At 38.5% G+C, this 20029-nt stretch overlaps 1 protein-coding gene across 5 annotated transcripts in view; it reads left to right on the forward strand.

The window, feature by feature from the left end:
• The first annotated feature begins 2242 nt into the window (after nt 1-2242).
• Nucleotides 2243-20029, forward strand: part of ARMC3 (armadillo repeat containing 3) — a 65517-nt gene continuing 47730 nt past the window's right edge. For 2 of the 5 annotated variants that reach the window (XM_063413737.1, XM_063413763.1), the window contains exons 1-2: nt 2258-3592; nt 14691-14736. In XM_063413737.1, coding sequence (XP_063269807.1) covers nt 14692-14736 — 45 coding nt within the window. In that variant the 5' untranslated portion in view covers nt 2258-3592; nt 14691. Of the gene's footprint in view, nt 3593-10064; nt 10120-14690; nt 14737-20029 lie in introns of those variants that run through there. The other 3 variants (XM_063413772.1, XM_063413745.1, XM_063413753.1) reach the window with 3 other exon arrangements.

The raw sequence follows: 20029 nt of genomic DNA on the forward strand, positions 1-20029 counted from the left end.
AATGACTCCCCCAGTGGCACTCCCAGTAAAAGCAGAACGATAATTTTGAACACTTCAATATGCAAATTTCCAACACTTAAATTCAACAAGTACTTTGATTTGGCAGTAGCTTATTCATTTAAATCCTTTTTGAAATGAAATAATTAAAATGTTTCAAAATGTTGTTCCCCAATATTCTTTCAAATATGTTCCTAATTCATACTTGATTCTTTTTTTTTCAGAAGCTTAAAATTAATCAAACTGATTAGCCCTGTCCCTTCATAGGACTGCACACGAATTCTATAGTGGTTTTATCAAAAGTTTAGTCACAAAATTTCATTAAAATGTGCAGTTAATTAAGTTCTTGTAGTTAAAAGTCCTTTTTCACTTTATTAGGCATTGAGTCTCTAGGAAGTTATTTATTTCATAATCTCCTATCTTTAATGCAATATGTATTATTTTGGTCTATATATTTTAGTGTTAAAATAAATTATATTTCAATAAAATATTGAGTTCAAGAAGTGTTTGGACAATGCTCTTAGGTCCATGCTGTTATCCTTGAGGATGTGTTGTGCAGAGTCAAGAGTTGGACTCAATTATCCTTGTGAATCCCTTCAACTCAGAATATTCTTTGGATTCTGTCTTTTCTGACTATTGGTCTCTTGTGAGTTTTCATGACATTTTGTAGCTGTTCTCCTCATTTGTTCTCTCCCTTTGCTTCCTTATTAGTAAGTTGATACTTAATGACACATTCAGAATTTTCACAAAATTAAATTTAAAAATATTTTTCTTGATGTATTTATATAATTTTGCCAAAACACAGGTAAAAATGCAGCAATTATATGTCTGTCACATAGTGTTTGATTGGCACTTCTCATGGCAAACACAGATGAAAGTAAAAACACCAAGTCTTCATTCTGTCTCTGCAGGCTCAACTTTCTCCTGGTCATCTGCTCTTGTCCATCTTTTTTTCTGTTTCACAGAACAGATGCACACTCTTCACAAAATTTGTGAAAAGTCCTGGCTACGAGTCTGACACTACCTGTGCGTTTCCTACCTGTAGAAGACACTTGAGTCTTCAAGGACAACCAAGCCCATTGTACCACGTGAGTGCATTGAAATACGGGGTGAACACGCACCTGATTACCACGGTCCCCTTCTCTCACATGGACATACATCCTTGTATGTCTGTTATGTGATCATTCATGTGAAATAAGGGAAATATCTAACCACCTAGCATTTGGCCAGAATTACGTTTGAAATAGCAGTAGGAACTACCATTATTGATGACAAGCAAAAGATAACCTTTCTCAGTAATGGATATTGCTGTGTTTGGGATAAGGAGATCCCAGCAGCAACTAAGTACCAGCGGACTTCTTGATCACTGTATCTTTACAGCCACAGCAGGATGTGGGACAGAATTAGAAAAAGAGAAGTGAGAAAACAACAAATGGCTCAAGATAAAGACTGCTGAATAAATGAAGAAAACGTTTTAAAAAACCCCAATGACCTGCAAAGACTTAGCACCTCCCACCAGCACGTAAGTGCCCAGCCAGTCCCCAAGCAGCAACTACCTTGGGAAGCAGCCTCCAGCTTTATTGCTGAGCCTAACGTGATCAGGCACAAAATCACCCTTTGGTTAGCTGGGGTCAGCTCTCCCAGCTGTGTCCCCTTCCCAAACTCCTGCCCACCCCCAGCCGACCCCCTGGCAGGGCAGCGTGAGAAACAGAGGTAGCCTTGACATTGTGCTAGCACTGCTCAGCAAGAGTGTTATTAACACATTTTTGGTTACAAACCTACAAACATGGCAACATACAAACTGCTATGAAGAAAAGTATCTGCAGTCCAGCCACACCCAGCACAGAGTTAAACCCAAATTTTTGCCTTTACTATTTACATTCATCTCTTACATTTATATCACCTACCTGTCACTGTGGTGCCTGACTGTTTAGAGAACAGTCCATGAAGAAGTTAGGCAAGCTGGTGACTTGCCTCTACCAAAAGTTTTTTTCTTCCTTTCCTGCCAGGGTGAGACTCTAACCATTGTAAACCTGAGACATTGGTCAGGCTTAATGGGAAGTCAGTCAGTCAGTCACAAAGTTTGTGAAAACAAAGTGTGATTTCTTCTGTCTCCAGAGGTACCAGTCAGTATAAATTGTTCTTGACCTGTCATTGCATTTGCTTTCCAAGGAAGATGACTATAAACTCCATAAATGTTCCATAGGAGTTATGATAATAAAAGACTGCCCTCACACATGTCTTGCCTATGGCTGAAAATGACCCACTGGCTCTTCTGTTATGATGGTACACATTTGTCACAGTGTGAGGCCAGGACATGTTCCTGCCATGATCTCAATGGAAGGATATGGCTTATAAAAATAGAACTAAATTTATACTTGCAGTGTAACATTGTAAGAAATCTGGGGAGAAAGCAATGACATTTGTGATTAAAAGGAATCACAAGAGAGAGATGATAGCCGCTGTTATTTCTTTACCTATTACTACCCGACTTTGAGGCCCCAAAATTATTGTATTTGCCTGTCTTCTGTTACTTTTGCAGCTACTGATAGCAATTATACTGCATTTCAAGTAGAAATGCTATTCGATTTCAGAATTCAGCTTAGGATTCCTTCCAAAACAGCCCCGGCTGGCCAAAGAGAACACTGGAATGAATTATTCTCCTGAGACTAGCACAGTTCTCCACCAGCAGCCCGGAGCTGCCGAGAGAGGAGGTCGCCCCTCGGCCCCCGATGTGCCTCTGTGCTGGTGTTCTGCCCACGGCGCTCTGGCACAGGTTTGCCTGCTCCTGGAGAGGTTCTACCCATTTCTCCTGAAAAATGTTGGCTTCCACTTTTCTGGGGCTTGGGGTTTTTTTCTTTTCTTTTTTTCCCCCATGAATGATCTGAAAATAGTGAAACAGGATCGAGAAAATGCACAAAAGGAAGGTGTGAACACAGCAACTTGCAGTTTTCAGACTGACTGTACACGTTTGTTAATTTTCAGAAACTGTGTCTTTGGGTAAGTAAGTAACCTTTTCCTTTAGTCTGCAGAAAGAACTGATTCCTTTTTCCATCACTGCGCAGGGCCCATCAGCATTAACCACTTGAAGTTTCCCTCAAAGCAGTGTCACCAGCAGCACCTCGGAGTCGGGATAAACCGTGAAGAAATGGATCGTACGCATGTGTCACGGCGAAACGCTTCCCCGAAGACTTCTGGGAATTCACACGAGACGCTCGAAGCCGTTGCCCAGGGCCAGCCGGGAGAGGGGCGGGAAGGAGGCGCGGGGGCGGCGGGCCCGGCCGCCCTCAGGCGCGGCCTCCCTCAGGCGCGGCCGCCGCCGTCTCCCGGCAACGGCGGAACCGCGGCGCGGGCGGCGCTGCGCGATCGCCCCCGGGCGGGCTGCGGGGCAGGGCAGGGAGCGGCGGCGGCGCTGAGGGCAGCTGGGCCCGGGCGGTGTCCTCACAAATCCCTGGGTACGGCCGCGGGGTCGCGGCGGTACCGGGCGGGCGGTGCGTTAGCGGCCGGAGCCCTCGGGCCGTGCCCCGGCTCCCGGTGGGTCTGGCTCCTCGGCGCTTGTCAGTGGGCTGAGGGCCACTGTCTGTAGATCTCCAAAGTAAGTTAAAAGTTTTAAAACATTTTTTTTTTTTTACTATCCCTCCACGTATCAGACTAGAAAGTACAGAAAGGATGGAGCAAGACTGTTTACGAGGGCGTATAGTGACAGGACAAGGGGGACTGGGTTTGAATTGAGAGTAGGTTTAGATTAGGTTTTGGGAAAATTTCTTTACTGTGGGGGTGCTGAGGCACTGGAACTGGTTGCCCAGGGAAGTTGTGGGTGCCCCTTCCTTGGAAGTGTCCAAGGCCAGTTTGGATGGGCTCTGAGAAACCTGGTCTAGTTGAAAGTGTTCTCTGCCCACGGCAGGGGCATTGGAACCAGATGATCATCAAGATCACCTTCCAACTATCATTCTAAGATTGTATAAATTTCAAAACCATCATTCTAAGAGTCTATAATTTTTAAAGGCATACATTGAAGTTTCTTCCAAGCACAACCAAAAAGCCCACTAAAAACTTACTGCCTGCATGATAAGAGTATCTACCCCTTTAAGAAAAGCGGTGACAATTGCAAGATTTACATGAAAAATGTGGTGTTTAATAACAGCTGAAGTGTATCAATGTGAACGTAAATAAAATTTAAACCCAGACAGGGAATATCCTGCACTGAAGGGCTCCTCACAGTATTTCATAGTGGAAACTGGGAGTTTAGGAATTGCTGTCAGCAATGGGTGGATGCATTCAGCAGATAACTGTACCAGCATTTTTAGATGTGAACTGGGAAGCAAGAAACTGCACTAAGGAAAGACTTGCCATAAGGAAACTTAGATGGTAGGGGAAAAAGAATTTTATTTTAAAAATCTAGATAGATAATATGGAAAAAGAAAAGAAGTTCACTTCAGGTGAGATGAGGAATTTTTGTGTGACAGAAACATGAAACCTAAAATTCTATGGGTTGCAGATGAGAATAAAAAAACGCCAATTGGATACAGAAGTTTTCTCTGAAAGAACACTAACAGGTGATTAGGCTATTAGGTGGAAAACCTCACCTCATTTATTAATATGTCAAAGGTTTTGGGATTTTTGTAGACAGGAATTTCAAAGCAAAATATGGATCAGCTGGTAGAGAAGCATCGTCTGTAGTACAGAACTCTTTTAAATCTTTTTGGTTATCTGAAATTATCATCTATATGAGATAGTCTGATACTTGTGCAAGGTAAAGACATCTGCTTTCTATTGTTCATTGACAGTGAGCAAGATCACTTTCACGTTTCTTGAAGGAAGCAACATTTCCTTTTTTGACTTCTTTTCATTTTTGTGATTTTTATCATGCTGCCATTTTCTGAGTATCTAATACTCCTCTAACACAATGAATGCCAACATGGGCTTATGTATCCACTGCTGTCCTTAAGTTTGCAAATCTGCTAGCTGCATATTTTTCTTAAACTGCAACAAATGTCTTTTTTTTTTCTTTTTTTTACTCTTAATGTAATAGATCCTGGTAAATGAGCAGTTAAGATTAAACAATAGGGCTACCCTTGCAGACATAACCATCAAAATCATGAACGTGATGGTAACACATCTGAGACACTTCCCGTGTCGACAAAGAAGTATGAGCACAATTTTGTACATGACAGGAGAGGCTTCATCTGGGATGTTCAGTAGAGGTCATCCATGTTTTCAAAAGGACTGAAAAAACACTTATGAGGATGATCTCTCTAAAGCAAAAATTCAGAAAAGGAAACAGCCAATACATTTCTTTGAAGAGAAAATTATTAATAGAAGCAGTTTCCATATGCCTATATTCTTACCGGGTCTCGGAAAAGTAAGGGCTAAACTTAGAGTTTATCTCATTTCCTGGGGTTCTACTTATGTTGTGGTCTTCTTTACTCATAATTCGTGTCTCTGTGTGTGTGTGTTTCATGGTTGCTGTCTCATTTTTTGAAACCGAGTCCCGTTAACAGCCTGTAGAAACTGTTTTGTTGCCTTTGCTACATTGTGTCACAGCCATTTTTCAGAACCTATTTATAGTGTTTAAAATAACTTCATTTTCTGAAAAATACTTCATGCTCTTCAACTATACTTTAGTTAGCCAGATGGTGACACATGGCCATGTCTCTTCTTGCTCTTTTGCTTGTACATGCATAAACTACATATTTGCAGTGGTAAACTTTTTTACCAAGAAAGGAAAGAATTTAGGATTTCGGTATGTGCAGTGTGAGAAATCTTTTGATTAAGGTTGCAGTTTTGCATCCTTACAATAGACAGAGACTATTGTATATTTTTTATATACATATGTGAAAAAAATATTATTATAGATAATATTATATTATAATACTTTATATATATATATATTATGAATTGAAATAAAGATGAGAATAAAAATTCTTTTTGTGTTCCATTTAGGATTTTTATTGGTTAAAAGCCTGACTAATCAATAAAATTTTACTATAAGATATAATCATTACAAAGTTTTACAATTTTTATTAAAACATTATTCAATGAATAACATGCTGCTGGGACATGATTTTTCTTTCTAAAGCAATCTGAACATTTCAGTTAGCAGCATGCATCTTCAGAAAATTTGCAAGGCCCATTTTTGAATATCTTTTTATGTAGATAAGTCTTTAAACATCCTGGTTTAATTTAGATGCATATTTCTGTAGTTATTTAAATTAAAAGAGGCCCTGTGGAAATACCTTGACTAATTAGGAGACTGGGCAATTACCACACGTGAAATTTAACAAGGTCAAGTGTCAGGGACAGGACGGCCCTGGATGAATGCACAGGAAAGGGCCCTGGGGGTCCTGGTCCATGGCGAGTTGAACCTGAGCCAGCAGTGCCCTGGCAGCCAGGAGAGCCAACCCTGTCCTGGGGGCGTCAGGCACAGCCCAGCAAGGCAGGGGATTGTCCCCTCTGCTCTGCCCTGCACTGGGGTGGCCTCACCTCAAGTGCCGGGGGCAGTTCTGGGAGCTACAATATAAAAAGGACATTAAACTGTTGGAGTATCCAACATGAGGGTGGTAAAGGCTCTGGAGAAGAAGCCATGCGAGAAGCAGCCAAGGTCACTCTTGTTCGCCCTGGAGGAGACCAAGAGGACCTTCCCTGGCCCTCACAGGGAGAAGTGAAGGGTCAGACACTCATCTCTGCTCTGTGGTTACCAGGGACAGGACGTGAGGGAATGGCGTCCTGGAGTGTCAAGGGAGATTTCGACTGGATAACTGGAAAAGTTTCTTCACCCAGAGGGTGGTTGAGCACTGGAACAGGTCCCCAGGGAAGTGGTCACAGCATGAAGGCTGACAGAGTTCAAGAAGCATTTGGACAACACTCTCTGGCACATGGTGTGACTTTTGGGGATGGGGCTGTGCAGGGCCAGGAGTTGGACTTGATGATCCTGATGAGTCCTTTCCCACTCAGAGGATTCTATGAGTCTATGTGGGAAATCATTTTTTGGAGAAAGAATTCTTTAGGCTAACAAAATGAAAACTGTTTTTCAGTGGGGATATGTTTGTTACCTTCAGGTAGAGGAAGGGCATGATCAGAAGGCTGGAGCACCTGTCCTATGCAGACAGGCTGAGAGAATTGTTGGTTTTTAGCCTGGAGAAGAGAAGGCTCTGGGGAGACCTTAGAGCACCTTCCAGTACCTAAAATGGGCCCACAAGAGAGCTGGAGAGGGACTTTTTACAAGGGCATGTAGGGATGGGGCATGGGGAAATGGCTGTAAGAGGGTAGGTTTAGGTTAAATAGTCACTCAGGGGGTGGTGAGACATTGGAACAAGTTTCCCAGAGAAGTTGTGGATCCATCACTGGAAGTGTTCAAGGCCTGCTTGGATGGGGGTTTTGAGCAACCTCGTCTAGTGCAGGGTATCCTTGCCCATGGCAGCGGGATTGGAATGAGATGATCTTTAAGGGCCCTTCCAACCAAACCATTCTAGATTCTAAATGTATTCTGATTCTTATATGTGGAAATATATGTGGAATTTATATAATATACTATATAGTATGTATAGAATATAGTAAATATATATTGGATAGTATAAATATTTACTATAAAGAATGTTTTCATACATGCCAGAAAAGAAAGTAATTGCAGTAATTAAAAACTTTTTTTTAAAGAACGTTTAATGAGAGATGGGAAAAAATATCTAAGGTTTTTAAGATATAGTGTGATTGGTGGGGTTAACATGATGCAGTGACTGCGATGGGGAAAGAGGCAAGGCCACTCGTTCAGAATGTCCCTTTCCCCGATGTCCCCGTGAAAGTGACAGGAGGAAGCATTCATTTTAATTCATGTAGATTTTCACAGCTGGCTAAAATCTTAGGAGCGTCTTTGATTTTTTTACTAGTACTTCTTCCTAAGTCAGACCATCTTTGCCTTCTGAATGGAAAGTGTCCTGCTATTATAGCTCAGATAATGATTGGTAACTACTGCCTCTCATTTGGTTTAGATTAAGTCAATTTTTCTTTAGTCTGTTTCTCATGGGAAGAAGTATTTCACTATGCATCTCTGACATTTAGAATCACACATGAAAATCCCCTCGATTCAGCTTGTCACAGCTTCTCCAAGGATAGATCCTAGGTCTGATGTTTTTTAATATGTTGATTACAATTTGGAAATTAGAAACAACATAGAGAAATAAAAAAATTCTGGTAAGATTAAAATAATTTTATTACAACTAAAGAAGACTTGTAGAACCTTCTGGGAACTCTTCTGCAGTTGAATGAACTGGTAATACCATGACAAATAAAATTCATGTTGATGAAAGCAGTATAATTTATACTGTCAGGAAAACTTGGAACAATATACTCTTCAGTAATAAATCTAAACAATTGTGATTGACTGAGAAAATGAACTGTCTACCATATGTGGATAACTTAGTGAAAATCTTCATTGAGGAAACTGGGTAAAAATAAATACCCTGAAAGTTACAATGTCACTTGAATAAGTCAGTAGTGTTCTAGAATTGATCATGGTATTCCTCGTTAGGTATGTCATATCTGAGAAGGGTTTTACAGTCACAGAGGGACTCTGAGACAGGAAACATACATGTCTGGAAAAGCTATATGGAAAAAATAATTAAGACAGCTTAGGAAGGAGGTAAATCAGAATGTACAGTGACTTATAAAGGAAGGTAAAAAAGATCAAAGCAAAGCATCTGTTAAGTAAAGTTGTAATATAAGAATGAAGGGTTATTGCGTTGAATTGAATAATACATATAAACTATTTACATAAATAAATAAAATTTAAGGAGTAGTTCCTTGTATGGTACACTTGACAATTGTACCTGTGCTGTAGCATGTCTGAGTAAGAAGGAAGAGTAAAAGGATTAGGCATTTATGTGGACAGTAAAAATAGCTACCATTGTTAGGAAGAACATAAAAACTTTAGGATGTCTAAACCTCGGTACTTTAGGGAAATAGAAACCCTGTAACAGATGGAAGAAATCTGACTTTTGGGATTAGTTTCATGCATTTATCAGAAACATTTGTCTGTTGTCATTCTGGAGGCTGGATACTGATCAGCCATGTGGAAGGCTGTTCTTGTTCACAGAATCCCAGAGTGGGTCAGGTTGGAAGGGGCTGCAGTGGGCCATTGTTCCGACCTCCCTGCTCCAGCAGGGCCATCCCAGAGCACACAGCACAGGATTATGTCCAGATGGTTCTTGAATCTCTCCAGTGAGGGAGACTCCACAATCCTCTCTGGACAATCTGTCCCACTGCTTGATCACCTGCAGAGTAAAGAAGCTTTTGCTCATATTCAGGTGGAACTTCCTCATCATTTTTTTGACAAATATACACATGCACACAGATAAAAGTGGACAAATTCAAAGGCCTTGATTTAATTGGTCTCTCATATAATGTATTGTTTTCATATGGCACATATATCTATATTTGCAGGAATTGAAAATTGAATTGGACCTCCTGTCGCTTTTAAACTCTCTTATTATATGAAGCCAAGCTTTTTAATATTTAAGGAGATGGGCAGAAAAAAATGAGAGAAGAATTCAGGAGAAAGAAAGGAGTTTGAAGACTATTCCACATTGTTCTCTTAACTAAGATGAAGTTATTCAAGAACAGTGAGGACATTTAAGCTGGCATACAGAGGACATACTGGTTTTGGACTCAAGAAATAAGTGAAATTTTCTGCTGATGATATGATTATCTTTTGATTGCATTGGAAGGCAGCAGTACCAGAATGTCCATACAAAAATCAATTGAAAGAATCAGTGATAATGACTTATTTATAAGCAATTTTCACTGTTACCCCAAGAAAAAATAGTTTATATGAGACAAAAATAAACTTAAGTTCACTTAAACTTGCTCAATTAACTTGACATTCTGTAATTATCACCTGTAAGGCAAAAAGAATCTCACTTTTGTATAATTTTCAGTAAGGACCTGAAAATTGTGGCTAGGTTGTAGTTACATGATTTAAGACTGTCTTAAAGCATTGGACTGTTAATCTGAGAAGTGGATCATGTAATAAACAACTGGTTAGAAGCTATTTCTGAATCCTTCTCTTTGCACTGCTTTTCCATTGGGGTAGTTGCTCTCCGAAGAGACCTTTGGTTCCTTGGCTAAGAGGTAAGTTCCACAGCTGGCTGTGCCTTTGAATTATTCCTGTTCTTCATCTCAGCTCTGTCAGTATGTGCAGGGTCCTAGGTTATTGCATCTTTTATTTGAGATTTTAGAAAATAGAAGATTAGTAGCGTTTTCTAAATGCATTGTCTGATTTAAACCCAGGAAATATTATATTCTTTAACTGTATGCAGCAGGACTCTAATAGGTTAAAGGAAGTATTTATAAGACTTTAGTATTTCAGTCAGAAAAACAATCAGAAAACATTTGTCATATTTCAAAGTACCATTTATAAATTTTTTTTCTTTGTTAAAGCTGGCTTGCTAGCCATCATCTCTTTTTTTTTTTTTTAAGTGTAATGACTAGAAATAAATAGGTATCTCAGATTTACAGTCTAAGAAACTATTCACACTGAGAAAAGCAACAATTCACATTAAAGCATGACAGTAAAAATAAATAAGTACAGGGATCAGCGCCATCAGTATCTTATGATCTGGTACTTGGAGTCTGCTCCTCTGAGCAGGCATTTGCAGCAACTCTTTCAAAAACTAAATAAATTTTCCGTATTTTATTTGACATGGTAGAGATGCCAGTTCCTGATAAAATAGTTAAGAAGTTAGAGGTTCCCACTTTGAACCAAGAAATCCGCATTTGTGACATTCCGCAAAATCATTTTCCACTCCCAGGCAGAATGTTCTGGTCATAGAGATGTTACTGGAGATGTGCCTGTTCCTGCAGCCATTGCAAAAAAGACATGGTGGCTGTGTTTTTTCATGTGCCTGGTTCTGCTGGTGTTCAGTCTGCTATGATAGTGTCTGACAGACCTAGCCTGGTGTGTGAATTCATGTGGAGAAATGGGGTAATAAACTTATCTCACAAACTTAGTTATCAATGTAACTAACATGAGCTAACAAGTCCAGACTCTGGTCTTGGTCCAAAGAAAAAGTAGTTATATTTAAGGTGCTATTCCATTTTAGATACCTCCTTTAGGGTGAATCTAACTGAAGAGCTATTGAATATGTTGACTAAATTGCCATCAATTATCAAGCAGAGTGATTAACTTTAGTGCTGATACTTAGTTTAGTTTGATGGACACTACTCATAGATTCCAGATTCGGGTTTAACTTGGGATGCTCACACTGGAGTGGTTCTAGTCCTGTGGGAAAGCAGGAGGTCCTAATGAAGTTCAGAGGGAAACAGGGAAGCGCCTACTGAGCTAAGGCACTAAGAATAGCCAGACCTGAGGGACAGCTTTGGGGATTGTGGTTTGGAATGAGGATTTAGTTAGACATAATGACTGTCCTGCTGCTTGGTAGACAACACCTGATTGCACCACTGCACTAAAACTGGGTCGGAGGAAAGTAAAGCAGGCTAGTTTGTCTACTGCTGGGGCAATAAATTCCAGGTGAAGGACAGGAAGTAGCATAGAATGATAACTTCATGGGTTGCTTGGCTATGTATTGGCTACATCTGTTAGGTCAAAGTACTTTATTACCTCTAGCTCTACATGATTTAAAACAATCAACCCTTTAATCTCAAGAAACATATGTAGAAAAGGCATGCTTCCTATGATTCTAGAAATATGCAGGACATGAAGTAGAGGATATTACTCAAAAGAGAATATTATTTTGTCTTTAAGATTTAGAAACATAGAATTGTTTGGTTTGGAAAAGACCTTTAAGATCAACAAGTCCAACTGTTATCCTAACACTGCCCAGCCCACTACTAAGCCACGTCCCTAGGCACCAAATGTCTTAAATACCTCCAGGACTGATGGCTCAAGCACTTCCCTGGGCAGCCTGTTCAAATGTTTGACAACCCTTTTGGTGAAGCAATATTTCCTAATATTTAATCTAAACCACCCCTGGCACAACTTGAGGCCATTTCCTCTTGCTGTATTATTTGTTATGTGGAGGAAGAAACCAGCCCCCACCTCGGTACTCCCTCCCTTCAGGCAGTTGCAGAGAGCAGGAAGGTCCCCCTGAGTCTCCTCCAGGCAGTGTTAACCCATCCAAGCCATGAGCAGCCAGTTTGTCCAGGAATTAATTAATTTAATTGCATGTAATTACTAGTGAATTTTCACTAGTAATTTGCTAATTACTAATTTCCATTTTTAAAATAAATTTCTTCAAGTGACATTAACCCAGCATTTAATAGATATAAAAATTTAAGCCCTACTACAATTGTTTTCCAAATTCTAAATATTTAGATTGCTAAACTGAGAATCCGAAATAGGCATACTGTAAACCTACTGAGAAAAAGACAGCATGCAGTTATCTTGGAGAGAAAGGGATTTGAATAAAGAAGCTCTTTTATGGGTCAGTAGCCTTTTAATACCTGTACACATTGATTGTCTGGGATAATTACAGTTCAGTGCAGGAGACACATTTTTAATTATCAGTAAGCCAGAGAATTCCATGTCCGTCATTCCCTCAAGTCAGAGAATGACCACTGAATACAGAGAACTTTATGAAAACAAAACTTACACCAACATTTGATAGCAGAATGTATTCTATATTAGTAGCTGCAGCAAAGAAATAGACTGAGGGGCATAACCCATGGTAAAATAATTGACCTGTTCTCTCTGCTTGTTGCTACGGATCACATTGCTTTCTTAATGTAATTTTTTAAGGAACCAAATATTTCTGAACACTTAGAAATATGAAAAAGTTTCTTTAAAATGTGCTCAGAAGTTGGTTGTATTTATACAGAATGAAGAAATATTTGCCATTAAAAGCCTTAGTTATTCTTGGTCTTGAAATATATATAATCTGAATCTGAGAACATTAATTATATAACACTATAAATAATTTTACATTAATTAACTTTTAAAATTAGTTGGTTTAAACTTAATTAAACTCACTCAGAATTAAAATTGCCTTTTATGACTGCAGCTTAATTTACATCTGAAATGAATTGAGCTGAACTGAATAATTCTGAATAAGTGTCCATATCTCCATACCAGGATTTAGCACAATTTAAATAACCTAGATTTCATGAAAGTCTGTCTAAATCTGATTCTTGCATGTGTGCATGATTCTTACTTTCTACAGTGACTGCATAAATCAGAAGGTAGTATTGTATATGTCCATCACACTTTTTGAATGTACTGTCAGTAGTTTGTCCTTGTGTTTTTTCTTATATAAATTAATTTGTCTCTGGCCAAAGCTGTGCTTTCTGAAACACTGAATTTGTTTGTGTGTGGTTCATATGTGTGTACAGAAGCAAAAGGGTAAAGCAGGTTGGAGCTGAAAAATTGTTGGCTGTATGGGTCTTCCTCTTAAAACTATAATTAGTGACCTACCTATGAAGTTTTAATTTTCAGATCTGTTTTTAAGATGTGCTTTCATTAGTGCTGTGTTACAATTTATTTGTAGAGATTGATAGAGGAGCAGTACCTGGAAAATTCAAGAAGAGCTCCAAATTTTTGTTAAACACAACAAACAACAGCCTTGACTTTTGTAACCAGCCAAGCTGCAGCTCATGTTGCACTAGAGAACAATCTTTTATACCAGAAGTAGGCTCTCAGTAAACTCTGGCTGAGGGTGAATGTGTGGTCTCTCTTTGAGAACTAACCGAGGAATTAACAAGGGGTACTAACGGTGCACATTTCACTTTTACACAGTGTTAAAACAAACTTGAGTTTGGCATAATGGGTTATGTTCTATGTATAGCTAGTGCTAGTGGCTCATGTTGCCATTTACTTTTGCCTGTACCTTAACTGGAAGGCTCTGCTGAAGTTTTGCAAACCACATGAAATTAGGTCCACATGAGGTATTACATCCATATGCTTCAGAAGCTGCTATTAGGTGCAGCTGAGGTCTTCTTGGTTATGTGCATGTGTGCTAATAGAAAAAGAAATAAAAGAAAAGGAAAAAGAGAAAGAGAAAGAAAAAGAAAAAGAAAAAGAAAAAGAAAAAGAAAAAGAAAAAGAAAAAGAAAAAGAAAAAAAGAAAAAGAAAAAAGAAAAAGAAAAAGAAAAAGTAATAAGACAAGCCGGACTTTGTGTAAATAAATGTAACTTTCTAAAATCAATGAAATTTATACTGTGCAGAACAGTTTCTTAATAATTGCAGACATGATTTTTGTCTCCTGTAAAATATGAGCAGAGTATTCAAATTGTGTATGAACCATGTTTTCAAGGTAGAACTTATTTATACACTCTGCAGTGTATGGAATGTTTGCCAACGTAGAATGTATAGACAAATGGGGAAATACCCTAAAAGGACTTTCAAGTTCAAATATGATTTATAGATGCAGATAAAACTAATTAACAGAAAGGGATGTTCTATGTATTTGTACCACATTACAACCTGAGCCTGTGATGTCTCAGACCTTTTTACCTATGTATGCTGTTGACAGATGTATTTTACTAAATGTGTGGAAATGTTAGAAAGAGGGACTACTTTCTATATAGAAATTACCATGTCAAAGAAATTTTCAGACTGATTAGGTGGGTCAAATAAATAAGAATGTCTGTCATACAAGCTTCCCTAAATCACCAGTAAACTGGTTCCTAAAACATAGAAGGGAGTTTGTTTGTCTGTGTTTATTTTTGTTTGTTTGTTTGTTTTTAGAATGGGTAAAAAAGTAAAGAAGGAAGAGTCTCCACCCAAGGATGTGGTAAGTTTATAAACTGCTATGTGCTATAAAATAAACATTGCACAATTACAGGCCCAGCTCTACCGTCCTTACATAGTTCCTTATTCTCCTAGTGTACCCACATTATTCTAAAAATGGCTTTTAAAGATGATTCTGTTTCTGCTTTTCTTGGACAGCATACAAACCAGAGTGACTGGGCATGTGTAGTTCTTTGTAGAGATTGTTGTCTTTGGCAGGCATTGCAAACAGTTATGTATGAAACAATCCAGGCTTCTTTTTATTTGAAGAACAGTGTTAGCTTTCTCTTCGTAAAAATCAAAGGAGAAAGGAGAAGAGCAACCTGAAATCTGCCTGTCTTTTCAACTGTGAAGACATTCTCTCTCTTTAAGGATGAAAGAGTTAAAAGCCTAGATGGAGCTGCAGTTTTTTACTGAATACAAAATTTGACAAATATTTTGAATAATACTACATACTGTGTCTCTTTTGTGAATATATACAGTCTTAAGAGGCAATTTAGGTTTTTCTGTTGTCATTGGAAGTACAGTGAAAAGTACAAGAGCTGAAGCCAAATATAGAATAACGGTGATAGTGAGACTTTTTTTTCAAAAGGTGGAGGTTAAGGGTCTGACACTAGCACACTTTTCAAGAGTTTCTATAAATTCACATGGTATGAAGAGGCCCCCCAAAAGGTAATTGTTCAAAGTATAACTATTTTTTAAAGTTTAATTGTTTTCTTCAGAAACAAGTAGAGGAAACACGGAAACATGGAAAAGAGTACAGTACAAATTCTGTGTCAAAACCCAACCAAATTAATGAAAAGAGGAACCTCAACAAGTCCCACAGAGGGAGTCCCACTGCCTCGATACATCCCACTAAATGCAATGTTCAGTGCACTGTTTTTAAAAAAACAATGGATTTATATGTAAAGAGTTGTAGCACTCCAAGAGCTTTTTCAAAGGTCACAGAAAATGTAGTCAGCAAAATCTATATTGTAATTTCAATATTAAATAAGTATAAATAGTTTTGACTAAGACAGTAATATCCAATAGCTGTGATGTCACTGAGACATAGCAGTTGACATCAGGTTTACCCAGCTCTGTGGAAAGGTGGGTATTACAAATGTAAAGATATAATTAGATTTTCTAGAGAAAATAGTGCTACAGTGTACTAGGTACTACAATAACCTGTGAATACACAGAAAAAGTCAGTAAAACTATCAAAAGGAATGAATTGGAAAGAGTGAATTCCAGATGGCTTTTGGCTTAGTTTTTACCCTTATCGTACTTCAGGCTAGCATGTCTATTCTGACTGGCACAGCAGGAGAAATGCTGCATATCACGATATTATTAAACATGAAAATAGATAATTGTAACTATTAATGAAGAAAATTTTACCATAAGGAGAATTTTGTTAATAATGATTGTGTGAAATCTAATCTGAAAACTTTAAATTTCACCTGGGTATTTCAGATGGCAGGAAATGAGATGCAGACAAAATAAAATATGTATTAGCTATTATCTTGTGATTGATAATCTGTTTATGAAAATGTCAACTCCAAGAAAAGAAGCCCTGAGATAATGTAGATGGGCTTATAAAAGAAGGCCTTTGTGCATCTGGAATGCTCTGAGAATATATGGTACTGCAGATGACCACTGATTTTTTATAGATTTCTAGGAACAGGTGGGAAACACATCTCTTAGCCTAGCCACTGCTTATGTTTCAGAAAGTATTCCTGAGGACTCTGTTTTCACTGCCTTTCACAATTTGTCTTTTCCTATTCTCTGTTCTGAGAATTGGTCTCCAAGAGGAAGAACATTGCTTTGAGCCTCTACCTCTATATGCATGACCAAAGACAGTAATTCAGGCAGATAAAATATGCTAGCTTTGACACAGATTGATAGGAACTTTTCACGTGATATCTACATTAAGTTTTGCCTGGACAATATTATTATTATTTGATCATCAGCTAGGTCATGGACGTTGAAAGGGGAGCCTAAGGTTATCCCTAGAGAAAATGCTGAAATGTTATCACATAAAGAAAGTTATAGATACCTGAGTATTTTTGAAAATGGCTTTATTCACAAGACTGATGTCAAAAAAGAATGGAATGTATGAATTGGCACTGTCAGCTCCTAAAATTGTCTCCACTTTGTTTTGATTAATTTCTAAATATTAATTTAGCTTGACATGACTTTAGTGAGGCTTTCAATACTGCCTCTTGTAACATCCTCATAGGTAGACTGGTGAAGTACAGACAAGATGAACGGACAGTTTAAATGAACCACAAGGTGGCTGGACTGACAGGCTTAGAGGGTGGTGATCAGCAGCATGAGATCCTGTTAGAGGTCAGGCACTCGTGCTGTGTGTGCTGCAGGGGCTGATCCTGGAGCAGACCTCTTCCTTAATGACCTGAATGATGGGACAGGGTGCACCCTCAGCAAGTTTGCAGAAGATATGAAATTAAGGGAAGTGATTGACTTAGACCAGATGATGATGCAGCCATTCAGGGGGACCTCAACAGTTTTCTAGAGAAATAGGAAATTGGGAATTTAATTAAGTTCAAGAAAGGGAAATGGCGAAGTCCTGCACCTGGGGGAAGAATATCCGGTACAGACTGGGTGATGACCAGCTGGAAAGCAGCTATACAGGGAAGAACCTGGTGATTCTGGTGGATGTGCACCAGCAATGTGAGCTTGGGACAAAGGAAGCTAACAAAATCCAAGGCATTAGGCAGAGTGTTGCCAGCAACTTGAGAGAAGGGACTCTCGTCTTTCACTCAGTGTTGGACACAACACTGGAGTGCTGTGTCCTGTTCTGGGTTCTCTGGTACAAGAGAGACAAAGCCTTACTGGAACAAAGTCTTGGAGCATTTGTCATAGGAGGAGAGAGGGACAGTTAGGACTGCTTGGTCTGCTTGGTCTTGAGAGAAGGCTTGGAGGGGCTTGTCAGTGTCAAAATTGCTGGTGGGAAGAACTAAAGAAAACAGGCCAGGCTCTTCTCTGGTGCCCTGTGAAAAGATGAGAGGCAGTAGGCACAAATGGAAGTGCAGGAGGTTTCCATTTAAGCATAAGAAAAAACATCCTCTTTTACCATAACAATGATGGAGCATGGCATAGGTTGTCCAGGGAGCTTATGGAGTCTCCATCCTTGGGGATACATAAAATCAGACTGTGCACTAGCCCTGAGCTCTAGTTCACCTTGCTCTGAACAGAGTGGTTGGATCAGATCATGTTTGAAGGTGCCTTCTAATATCAACTATTTGTGATTCAGTGGAATATCTTGGGTTTTATTGTTAGTACAGGAGATCAGACACTCACAGAACCAAAATAATTAGCATGTCCAGGTATCTACTAAATCGGTTTTTCTAGGTAAAGGAAAAGGGATTAAGAATAGCAAAGATATCTGTAGTGCTTCTGAAGAGTCTGTGAGAGGTGAAAGGTTAAAACTGATCTTAAATCAAATTTGAGGGATAAAAAAACCCCAACCCAGCATGATTAAACGATAGAATAATAGCAGATAAATGCATCCTTCAAAAAGTGGGATTTTCATCTAAATGGGAAAATCAAAAAATGTTTCCACTCCCAAATGAGAAGTAAAAGCACTATGTCACCTTGCATCAAAATATTTTGGGAGAGAACTAGCAAAGATAAACTAACTAGCAGTAAAGCTTTTTCCAACTGACTAGATGCAAAAAGCTTCTTAAGGGAGACACTGTTAAGTGATTGCAGTCATGAAAGAAAAGCAAAATTACTTATTTTTGTGTCAAAAGACAAAGCAATGTGGTAATCACTAAAATAAATGTGATAAAATTGCCCAAGTAAGAATAAATAGTATTTGCCCAGGTCTTGTGCTAAATGAGAAATAGCTAACATCTGAAAATGTGGTACTAGAAGAATGATTGGTAGAAAATTTAATTTTTGAAAGGGAATACAGCAATAATTACAGGAAGTTTGTCTTCTGTGCTGTGTTAATTGGAAGAAATAGTTCTTGAAAAAAACAAAACCAAACCCATGGATAAATATGATAGTAATGGGGAAGAATCAATAGTGCTTGTATAAAGGAAAATTTGAGCTGTGAAATCTACTTGAGTTCTTTGGAGGAGTCAGTGAGCAAGTAGATAATAGTGTTCTGATTGATACAGTTACTTAGCTTTTTCAAAGGTTTTCAGACCAGGCTTTTTACTCACATAAACATGGACAGGTAAAAAGAAATTCCTCTCCTAGCAATAATGTCTGGTTATAAAATAGAAAGCAAAGGTGAGAAAACAAGTTATTGTTCAGATTTCATAACTGAGAGAAGTTGCCAGTCATGAGATTTTTATTCTGCAGCTGTGTCATCCAGTGTATCAGAATTAATGTGGATATTTATGAAAATGACATCCAGTTCTTAAGTAGGAGAAAGGGGAAAAGTGCAAAATTTCAAATTCCAGAAATAAAAGACAAAACAGTGTGTTACTAGCAAATGCCTTATACATTCACATGAATGCCATTAACAGTTTTGGTGTTTCCATCTCAAAAAGGTACAGCTGAACTATAGAGAGACAACAGAATGAATGAAGAATGACCTAAGAAACGCAGCTAGAACAGACAGGATGGCCTTTATTTGAGGAAAGATCAAAGGGAGTAGGTTTCTTCATTCCCAGAAGGAATCACTGTGAAGAGGAATATCATAGAAACTTGGAAAATTATGAATATACAGGGAAGGCAAATGAGCGTAGTTTATTTCACTTTTCCTTATAGTGTAAGAACTGTGGAGGATAAATAAAATTATCAGGTGGTATTTCTAAAACAAAGAAGAGGCACAGTTATTTTATGACTCTTTAACTGTAATATGTGTGTCTCAGAATATTAAGGGTGTTAAAATATAGATGGCTTCAAAAATAATGTAGCAAATTTTTCTTGCACTTTTTGAACACAGAGATAAATTCACTGGGCTCTCCAGCTCTCTAGATTGCAGAGCTGGTATCTGAGAGGGAACATAAATAAAATTTAATAGTCTGCTTCCCCACACCTGTTACCCAGCCCTTGTCAGAAACAAGATGCTGGACTACGTGGGTCTTTGGTCTGACTGGAAACATATTTTATATTACAGTCAATTTCAACTAAAATAAGTTTATGGAAGAAAAAAAACCCACCAAGAAACAAAGCACTGAAACCAAAACAACCCCCCCCAAAAAAACCCTAACAGAAACAAACAAACAAACAAACAAACAACAAACACCAAAAAAACCCAAACCAAAACCAAACCCCAAATACTCTTCAGTTTCTAATGGCCTTGAGGTCAAATGCACACAAAAGTCAAGATCAAAGACATG

Source organism: Prinia subflava, chromosome 1 (genome assembly GCF_021018805.1).
Source record: "Prinia subflava isolate CZ2003 ecotype Zambia chromosome 1, Cam_Psub_1.2, whole genome shotgun sequence".
Taxonomy (NCBI): domain Eukaryota; kingdom Metazoa; phylum Chordata; class Aves; order Passeriformes; family Cisticolidae; genus Prinia; species Prinia subflava.